Source organism: Chenopodium album, chromosome 3, assembly GCF_948465745.1.
Source record: "Chenopodium album chromosome 3, dcCheAlbu1.1, whole genome shotgun sequence".
In the NCBI taxonomy this organism is placed as follows: domain Eukaryota; kingdom Viridiplantae; phylum Streptophyta; class Magnoliopsida; order Caryophyllales; family Amaranthaceae; genus Chenopodium; species Chenopodium album.
In genome coordinates this window covers 936,993-948,105 of record NC_137836.1, presented here as the reverse complement: position 1 = coordinate 948,105, position 11,113 = coordinate 936,993, and the positions used below count along the sequence as shown (strand labels likewise).

Below are 11,113 nucleotides of genomic sequence, written 5' to 3'. Positions count from 1 at the left end.
TTGCTAAGTCGCTATTGAAAAAAAATAGAAGTTGGACAATGCAAGTGTATAAAAAGTCAAATAAGGGCTTTAATTGCAAGTAGCAATTATTATAGAATATATGAAAGATATAAAGAGGGTGCAGTGCAAGTTTAGAGCGAACTGAGTTCAAACATTTCAGAAAATTCAACGATATCCGATCCCTCATTTTCGATCCGATCTCCGGCATAAATCTATCACAATACTATGGTGAGCTATACTCGATCACCTTAGATTGGTTGTTGTTGTGCTTCTTCAACTACTGTATCTGTATTCTGTATGTATATGTAATACTACCTCCATTAATGGTTATCTGCAACTTTGGATATTATTTCTGAAATATAAAAAATTTCAAAGTTGCATACTTGCATATAACCATTAACGGAGGTAGTATGTTCCTTGTAATAACAAACTATTACATTATTGCTTAATATATGGACGCGGTACGTATGTGTACGCAGGTAATTGAAATGTATGGCCCATATGGGCAAACCTCTAAAGAAGCAGAACCATTCCAAAAATTGGTGCTTGGCGACACTCAAAGTGTCATTGAAGTGATATTTCATACAGGTCAAGCTGGAACAAGCGTTTACGGGATTGAGTTTGTAGTAGCCGATGATCGTAATGCCAATACAACCAAACATTTGATGGGCTACAAAAATACGAATACAGATAATGACTCGGTAACTTAACATTAGCATACACTTACCTATTTTTTTCATACTTCCTATGTTCTCTTTTACTTGCAAGATTAGGTTGCAACATATTAAATTACTTTTAGGCTTTGTCATTGCATAAATTCAACTATTCTTACTCGTAATTTATATTTACTTATCAGTAAGTAAATACTGTAAAAAGTAGTTATTATGCAATCAATGTCTCAATTGACTATATTTTGCCTTACACATACATACCGTGTTAAGCAACAATTGGTGGTAAATTTAAAAAAAAAAAAAAAAAAAAAAAAAGAACTATAGATGGTAATTCCTAAAATAGTAGCAATGAAAGGTGGTAATTGTCAAAAAAATCCTAATAACAATGTACATGACTATTTTATAAAGAACACATGTTTAATAATATTCTTTATCTCCATGTTATTTTATTTTTTTTTGAAACCTCGTTTAGGGTATCTCCATGTTATTTAATTGCTAGTGTAATGTATTTTTATTTGTGACATAATATTCATTTTTTACCGTGAAATGTTCTTCAAATTTGTCTTTAGATTATGGTGGGTGAATATAAATAATATTCATCACATAATATTATCATTCTTTATTAATATTATTATGTACGTTCTTTAGATATACAAAAAGAACATAAAGCTGGATGTTTAGTAAAATAGTTATATATTCTTTACAAAATAGTTATATGTTCATTCTGCCTTTTATCAAAAATCCGAATGTACCATGTTTGGTACATCCGCCTTCTGAAAGAAAATTTCAGCTAAACTGTGATTTCCGTACAGAGTACTTTTGACAGTGATGAATATCTAACGCAAATATACGGGACATATTATATTCAACATTCTGATAATCACAAATATGTGGTTTCCATCGGCATTTGCACCAACTTACGTCGATATGAACAATTTGGATACGTTGGAGTTCCAGGGAGTACGCCAATGCCGGGATATACTCGTCTTGGATTTGAGACTCCTCCTCTAGCAGATGATGATTCCATAGTTGAGATCTTTTCATCTGGCAAGACCATGTGGTTACCTAATATAGGAGTTCGTATAAGAAAGGTAATAATGCAAACCAACAATTAGTTTATAATTAATATATCCGTCGTATTAGTATAGATTATTAATTGACTCGAATATATTGATCAATGATCATAAGCCAAATCAGGTAATTATATCAAAGATATCCTCGTGTTAGTTTAATTCCGCTAGGTTAAAGGAGGTAAGATATTTAGGTTTATTGAGGTCTATTAGAGGGTTGGGAGTTTGGTGATCATGAGAAGCCCTATGAAATTAACTTATTTGCTATTGCTTTTTTTTATTATTATTACATACATTAAGACAACTAATTATAACAGTTAATTACGGTGTACCAAACACTTTTATGTTACTCAACTACCTATTTACAACAAGCTAATACAATCAGCTAGCTATCGATTAATTATCAATCAGCTAACTGATTTAAGAAGCTAGGCATATACTTTCCCCGTTTCTTTTTAGTTGACACGTTTCTTTAGTCACGTTTGTCAATGCACAAATTAAATTATTAATATCTTTAATTATCAATAAGCAAAAATTATAAAAAATTAATATTATGAAAATATACATTGTGACGAATCTAATAAAATTTCACTTGACTATGTCTATATTTTTACTAAAACATGGTCAAATGAGAGGTGTGTGAATATTGCTAAAGTCAAAACGTGTCAACTAATAAAAAACAGATGTAGTATATTCCAACGAGTACTTTTCCCAAATTTTCACATTAATTGAAGATGATACGGAATATAAATCTTTCCTATATATAACTTTGAGAATTTCATTTGATGTAAAATTTAGGGATATAAGGTGGAAAGAAGGACAAGAAGAAATGCTACAAAAGAGAAGAAAGAAGCAAAAGTTGAAGAAAAGAAAGAAAATAACAAAGAAGAGAAGGAAGCAGAAAAAATTGAAGTAATAGTGGAAGAGAAGAAAGGTAGCCTAGCGTTCTTCGCAACCTATCGTCCACCGGTGCCATTAGACATCTACTCGGCTAAATATCCGCCCATGTCACCCAAAGATGAAGAGCTCATGACCGATGGAAAATGCTACAACTACAACGGCCAAGTTATTCTACCTGCCGCTCTCAAGACTATTCTTCAACGTCCACTCTTGCGCGGCGTGGGCACAGAGCATGATGTAGATTCGGGACGACTATCGGGCATGATTTTTGTGTCCGAACGAACAGGAAACCTCGAAACCCTTCACATAGCTCTACGGTTTAGAGACAAAGATCCCAAAGTACAAGTGTTCAATTTTGCTCAAGTTTATGACACCTTTAAGGGTGTTCGCATGGAAGATAGTGGTTGCATTGCTGGCGACTACCTTATATATGTCTCGACTATGGAGCCTAATCCTGAGCCTCATCAGCCTTGGACTGCCGTGTATAAAACCCATCTTAGGACGGGAAAGACTGATCGCCTCACCCTACAAGGTTTGTAATGTTTTTATTCTATTCATTTTTTAAGATAAAAGTTAAAGTGTGTCAATTATTAATAATGAAACAGCTGAGATCACTATAAATCACAAAGGCTAATATATATATATGTTAAAAAGGCTAATTAGTTTTAACTTTTAAGCTTATTGTAATCGTAGATAGAGTCAAAAGTGTGAATGTGTGATCGATGTGGATAAATAAACTATATAAGTGAGGTTTGTTGGAAAACCACAGCTAAAAACTAGATCTTCTTGTAAAAGCATATGTAAAATTTTTCTTATGAAAACACAGTACACTTAATATTGTTTTTTTAAGTACCGTAAAAAAAGGGAAACAGGGGGAAGGGTTAAGGTCAATGTCATGAAACAAAGTGTTTTAGGTTTGCTACAATCACCAAGAAATTTTTATAAGGTGTTTTTTCAAAAAAAAAAAACAAAAAAAAATATTTCCATTTTAAATTGAAAGTGTCAACTAAACATGTAAATTAAGAGTTATCTTTACTTAAAAACAGGGCAAGCAGATATGAGTCCCTCAGTTTCACCTGATGGAAAGAAGATAGCAGTTGCAACATTACAAATAAAGGCTGCAGGTTGGGATGGCGAGGTCGAAGATTTGAGAACTAGCATATGTGTTATGGATGTAGAGGACCCCTTAAATCGTGAGTTTGTCGTCATAGACGGAGGTTGGCCAACTTGGGGAAGTAACAATGTCCTTTTTTTTCACCGTAACGTTGAGAAGGTAAAAATCGAAAAACGTTGGGGGGTGTTCCGAGTACACCTTCATGAGGGTCCGACGACCGTGACTCGTGTCACACCAGAAGAAATTAGTGCCATGACTCCTGCAGCTATCGATGAGACTAGAGTAGCAGTTGCCACTCTTCGTACCAGATTCAAAATCGATAAGACGGATGAAAGAGGAGTAGATCAATACAGGCACATTGAGATTTTTGATACAAACAGACCAAATTATGCTTCTGTAGAAATTACTCAAAAGACCAAACCTAAGGCTGATCATTTTAATCCTTTTGTGATAGATGATTATTATAACGGTGGAAAGCGTATCGGTTACCATCGTTGCCATACTGAAAAAGTGAACTCGGTATGTACCACCAACTTTACTCTTTGAGGCCGGCTTTGTTGTGTTGTTCATTATTTTGGGACTAAGGCTTTGTTGTTGTCGTTATTGTATCTACATTTTAATTACTAGTGCATGAAAATTGGCTTGTTAATCATGCAGTATAACACAGTTGAGAAAGATTTCTACAAGCTACAATCTCCGGATCCAGATCTAGGAGTATTCAGGGTGTCCGGAGTATTTCCATCGATTTCAGAATGTGGCAAGAAGCTTGCATTTGTAGACAATGAGTTCAAGGCTGTTTGGGTAGCCGATGACACCAGTTTGCATATGGTTTACAAGGTAAACGTGTATTAAATATACTCTTGAAAATTGTATAAAATTAGAAATTTATGACAAAAACACGCGTAAATCAGTGTTATTAGTGTTTATATTTTGATGATTTCTTAACTTTTTACGATTTTTAAATATAAATTTAATGCTTATATGTAGCCCTAAGGGCTATGTATAACATTTTCCATATATATAGTCATACGGATATTACTAAATTTGCTGCTTCGCACCTAATTGGCCAAACCTCTTTTTTCATAACACGTTATGTTTTTAAATAGACGTTCTCACAGAGTTGTCACATTTCCTAATTAATTAAATTATGGTTTACATAGCAGATTTCCTAACATACATTATACTACTCCGTAGTATAATACTACGTAGTACATGGTTTAATCTATATCATAGGTTATTTACATGTTTAAATTTGGTGTTTAATGCAGAAGGACAAGCCAAATAGCGTATTTTCTCCGGTGTGGAATCGCAGAAAAGACGTACTTTATGTTTCAGTCGGACCTGCTTTCAAAGCAGACCCAAAGGATACAGTTCAAATAGTGGCGATTAATGATGTTTCCACACCTGCTAAGAGAAATTCTATAGAGCTAACACTTGAAGGTTATAATAGTGCTTTTCCTTCTAGTAACCCGGACGGTAATAATTACTATATCTCTTCTCCTTTTATTAAAACCTCCCACGTTGATTTAATTTTAATATATACAAAAAAATAACAAGTAATTTTACTATGGAAAATGCTCACAAAAGTTACAATCAACTCTATGAAGTATGATAATTAAATTGAGCACGTCAGCTAGATTAGTTGGATAAAGTATTGGTACATACAATGGTACATGTATATTATATATCAAGACCTGTAATCAAATCTCATCTGTATCATTTTGCCTTTTTATGGCTTGAAAGTAACTTGAATTCTTGAACTTGGTTTCTAATGCAGGAACGAAGTTAGTTTATCGATCAACAAAGGAGAATGGACACAAGAATCTATACATCATGGAGAGGGCAGATTTAGGAGAGAAAGGAAAAATTACAAGACTAACAGAAGGAAATTGGACCGACACACATTGCCAATGGTCTCCTAGGCAAGACTGGATAGTGTTCTCTTCTAATCGTTCCTATCCCACCTCGAAAAAACGTGAAGACCTACCACCTGATGGAGGATACTTTGCAGTGTACCTAGTAAAGGTAGATGATAAAAATGTGGTGGTCAAAGTGATAGACAGCGGATACTCGAGAATAGGAGGAATGTTTGCAGGACATGTGAACCATCCGTGCTTCAGTCCGGATGGTAAGCACCTTGTACTAACCGCGGATCTTGCTGGAGTTTCGTGTGAGCCGGTGTCAATGCCTCTGTTCGTGCACTCGGTGAGGCCTTATGGAGATATATTTATCATCGATATTGACCCAGATGACATATATAAGAATAGTAATGTGAAGAGGTTCACTCGTGTGACGCATAGTAGATACGAGAATGCTACGGCTACTTGGACTATGGCTTCTACTAAGGATTTGCATAAGAAATGGAAGGTTAATATTGCTGGCAATGATGTCAAGATGTATTCACCGAAATGTCCGTTTGTGCATCAAAGCGAAGCTGAAAGCTTTCACATGACTGGTCACCTTCTCTTGCAAGATAAACATGGTTGTTGATGATGACTTAATTCACTTCCCTTCCCTTTGTGATTGATGTTTTAATTTATTGTCTTCCTTTTCATTTGGTTTGTTTGAATTCGAATACTAAGTAATGGATGGAGCTCATTCCCTTTCATTTCTTTGGTAGTAATTTGATTTGTTTCTTTTCTTTGCTGTTAATTATAAGTATGAAGTATAATGTTTCCCTAAAATTTGAATATCATTTCTATTGGAAACATTTTATGTATAGAGGTGCTTCTATGGAGAATAAGATACAATGTAATTGGACTAAAAGGATAGTAAAATGTGTACTTGAACTAATAATCTGATAGACCAAGCAATTGATTGAACAATCTGATGGGCTGTTTGCATATAAGGGTGCTGGACAGAAGACTTCTTAAGCTAAAAACATATTCGCGGTATTTTTGTATAGGTTTGGACATAAGCAAATATGAACAATATGACATGTATTAAATCCTACAAAATCCGCACCACTACAGGTTTACATCTCACAAGTCACCACATGTAAAGACTAAGCTACTGCTACCAAAAACTCCAAGATAAAACAGAGTTGGTCACAACATCATTATGTACAAGAAGACACATACTGCAGTGCAGCCTGCCATGTTTTCCATTTCTTAAAACTAATACATTCAGCTACTTCAGAGTTATAATATTGACAGGAAGTCAAAGGTGCTGCCACTAGCAAGAGAACAAAAGCAGTATAGACTTCACAAGTTGATAAATGCCATTGTTTGCGGTTTTGAGATTTGCTAAGCCGATACATTTAAATCACACAAAAGAATCTAGAAGAAAGCTACTCTTTCTTGTAACATCATAGAACTGCAACTAGTGCAAAGTTTTCCGCAAAAAGGTATAATACTAGTAGGGAAAAGAGAACGGAAAATGAGAGATATCAGATATGTAACTCTTTCAGTAATAAATCAACACCAATGCAACTTCCACCAAGAAATACCCATCACAGTCCACATAGCATGATATCAAAGAACTTTCTTAAAGGAGATACATATAGGAATACCAAATGCAAAGAGTTGTAATGTACTGACTTCCACCAACAGATACTGCTAGTAGCTTGCAACAATTAAATGAGAAGGACGGCTTAATTTGATTGAATTGCGAAAGTAAAGGGGATACAATTGATAACTTGAGGCTATCACTCTCCTTGGTAGCTTGAGGCTACAACTCTCTTCAATGTTCTTACTTGAATTTCTGGATGATCTTCTCTTACTACTCTCCTTCTATTTAACTAAGAGGGTCAAGTTAACCTTAGGGATACATGTGATTACTTAAGCTAAATAAAGAAAAACATAAATAAAGCACAAGGAAACTAGTTGCCTTCCTTTCCTTCCCTGATCTTTAATTACTTTTGTCATCTTCTCATTTGGAGTTGTCAAAGCATGGAATGTCTTCCCCTGCTGCCGCCCTAGGATGCTCTTCATTGACTTTCCTTCTCCTTGTATAGACCTTAATCGGAAGTTGACCCGCCTTGAGACTTGAATTGCTTGAATCCGTGACAATACCCCGCCCCAAAAGACTCACCTTGTCCTCAAGGTGGAAGTCAGGAAAACGTTGATGCATGACTTCGCCCTCTTCCCAAGTTGCCTCGAACTCCGGCAATCCTTTCCACTTCACCAAGACCTCCCAGTCTTTTCTCAAGTCGGCGTTTGCTGCCCTGACATCCAAGATTGTCTCTGGTTCCACCACTAACTCGCATTCATCCGTGAGCTGTTCTGGAATTTCTGAGTTGACCAGAGTGCTACCCACTGCTCGCTTTAATTAAGAAATATGGAAAACAGGGTGGAGCTTGCTGGCTGGTGGTAACTCCAACTTGTAAGCCACCCGCACAATTCATTGCAGCACCTTGAACGGCCCATAGTACCGCGTCGCTAGCTTCTCGAACGGTCGCTTTGCAAGGGATTGCTGTCGGTACGGCCTGAGTTTCAAGTACACGGCTTCTCCCACCTCGAATTCTGCATCTCTTCGCTTCTTATCTGCGTACTCTTTCATCACCTGCTGTGAGTGTACCAAATTGAGCCTTAATTCCTCCAAAACCAGATCGCGCTCCTTTAAACTCTCCTCCAAGCTGCTGACTGGTGTTTGCCCTGTCCCCACTCGCCATAATTTAGGCGGGTCTCTACCATAGACCACCTTAAAATGTGTCACTTTGGTCGAGGTATGTGGAGAGGTATTGTAGGAATACTCCGCCCACGCTAACCATTTGGCCCATTGTTTCGGCTGCCCAGCTACGAAGCACCTCAGATATACCTCAAGTCCCTTGTTTACAACCTCGGTCTGGCCGTCCGATTGCGGATGGTACGCAGTACTCCTCTTCAATTGTGTCCCTTGTAGCCTGAACAATTCTCTCCAAAAAATACTCATGAAAACCCTGTCACGGTCTGATACAATCAAAGACGGAAATCCGTGGAGGCGCACCACCTCGCGAACAAAATAGTCAGCCACCTTCATTGCATTGAACGGATGTTTTAAGCCAATGAAGTGGCTATATTTTGACAACCGATCCACTACTACTAGCACTAAGTCAATCCCTTTAGACAAGGGCAAGCCCTCGACGAAATCCATTGACAAGTCCTCCCAAATAGCCCCCGGAATCGGGAGTGGTTGCAAGAGACCGAGAGGGTGTTGCTGCGCGACTTTGTTCCGTTGACAAACCTCACAATTTCTCACAAATTCTCCGACGTCCTTTCGCATCCCTTGCCAGTACCAATCTGCGGCGACCCTCAAATATGACTTGATCTCGCCGTCGTGGCCACCCATAGGAGTGGCGTGATACTCCTTCAAAAGCTCGGGCACATACTTTGATTTCCGGGCTATCACGATTCTTCCCTTATAAGTGAGCCTATTTCCTTCTAACTTGAACCCACTGGGCCCGTTACCCTCACTTAGGCCCTTTCTGATTTGGCCCAAACAGTGGTCAGCCATCACTTCTTTCTCCAAGTCGGACCAGTCCACCCAAATGGAAGAGACCATGGTAGCGAACTGGGCCTGGGGAACTACTTGGCCCATTTCTCCCCCAATTCGTGATAGTGCATCCGCGACCCGATTAGAAGCACCGAGTTTGTATTGAACCTCAAAATCAAACCCGACCAACTTCCTTAGCCATTTTTGATAGTCACCCCCGACTTCCCTTTGTTGAGTGAGATATCGGAGGCTTTGTTGGTCGGTTCTTACCACGAAGTGGCGGCCCATCAAGTAATGCTTCCACCGAACAATAGCTAAACAAATGGCCATAAGCTCCTTCTCGTAGATGGACTTAGCTTGGGCCCGAATGCCCAACATCTTACTATAATATGCTATGGGCCGATTGGCTTGCATGAGAACCGCTCCGAGCCCATACCCCGACGCGTTGGCCTCCACAACAAACTCCTTCGAAAAATCCGGCATAGCTAGCACGGGGGCGGTTATCATGGCTTCCTTAAGCCGCTGGAAGGCCTTGGTCGCCTCTTCGGTCCACCCATAGCAGTCCCTCTTGAGTTGGGCCGTAAGTGGGCCTGCAATCATGGCATACTGGGCTACGAATTTTCGGTAGTAGCCCGTTAAGCCAAGGAAGCCCCTAAGTTCCCTTATATTCCTTGGACTGGCCCACTGCATTATAGCTTGCACCTTATCTTGGTCCATGGACACTCCTTGGCTAGAAATAACATGGCCCAAATAAGCAACTTGAGTTTGGCCAAACTCACATTTTTTTAGATTGGCGTATAATTGATGCATGGCCAACTTCTCAAACACTTCATCTAAGTGTTTGGTATGCTCACCCTCATTTTGGCTATAGACCAAAATATCATCAAAAAATACCAAGACAAACTTCCTTAGGAAGGGACGAAAAGTTCGTTCATTAGGGATTGAAAGGTAGTCGGTGCATTGGTGAGACCGAACGACATCACGAGAAATTCGTAATGCCCCTCATGAGTACGAAAGGCGGTTTTTGGCACATCTTCGGGTTTTACCCGAATTTGGTGATAACCCGATTTCAAATCGAGTTTTGAGAAAATTTTTGCCCCATGGAGCTCATCAAGAAGTTCGTCGATAACCGGAATGGGGTATTTATCCGGTACCGTTTCCTTATTCAAGGCACGGTAATCGACACAAAAACGCCAAGAACCGTCTTTCTTTTTAACAAGTAAGACCGGACTAGAAAAAGGGCTTGTGGACGGTCGAATTATTCCGGCTTCAATCATTTCCCGAATTAGCCTTTCAATCTCGTCTTTTTGAATTTGAGGGTAGCGATACGGCCGAACACTTATGGGGTTGCTACCTTCCTTGAGAACAATTGCATGTTCATGCTCACGTTTGGGTGGGAGTCCAATGGGCATGCTAAACACTTTCTGATACTTCTCCACAAGGCACTTAAGGAATTCTGGAATGGGCTTGCTGTTGTGGGCCTGGCCTTCTTCTATTTTGTTGATTTCCACCAACAGCCCAACCTTCTCCTTAATCAAGTTTTTCACCATAGCCTTTAACGAGATTTGGGATTTCTCAAGGGTGGGGTCACCGACCAACGTCACCGGGACTCCGGCGACGGTAAACCGCATTACATGCGTCTTCCAATTTGTGACCACGGATCCCAATTTCTCTAGCCATTGAATCCCGAGTATCACCTCGGCATTTCCCAAGGATATGGGTAGGAATTCTTCGGTGACGGAAACCCCTCCATCCATCTTAACCTTCACGCCCTTGCATACTCCCCTGCCTTTCACCGTGTCACCATTTCTGAGTTACACCCCAAACTCCCCACTTCCGTGCACTTCCAAAGATAACTCCTCAACTAGTTGAGTTGAAATGAAATTGTGTGTCGCCCCCGGATCAACCATGACTACCACTCGCCGCCCTTTTACCTCCCCTCCAAT

At 39.0% G+C, this 11,113-nt stretch overlaps 1 protein-coding gene across 1 annotated transcript; it reads left to right on the top strand.

Moving 5' to 3' along the window:
• Positions 1–2,746: 2,746 nt before the first annotated feature.
• LOC145621736 (uncharacterized) lies at positions 2,747–6,245 on the top strand. Its single transcript, XM_081676360.1, has 5 exons — positions 2,747–3,173; positions 3,688–4,274; positions 4,413–4,592; positions 5,024–5,231; positions 5,533–6,245. The coding sequence occupies exons 1-5, from the start codon at positions 2,747–2,749 to the stop codon at positions 6,243–6,245; spliced, it is 2,115 nt and encodes a 704-aa protein (XP_081532486.1).
• The last annotated feature ends 4,868 nt before the right edge of the window (positions 6,246–11,113 follow it).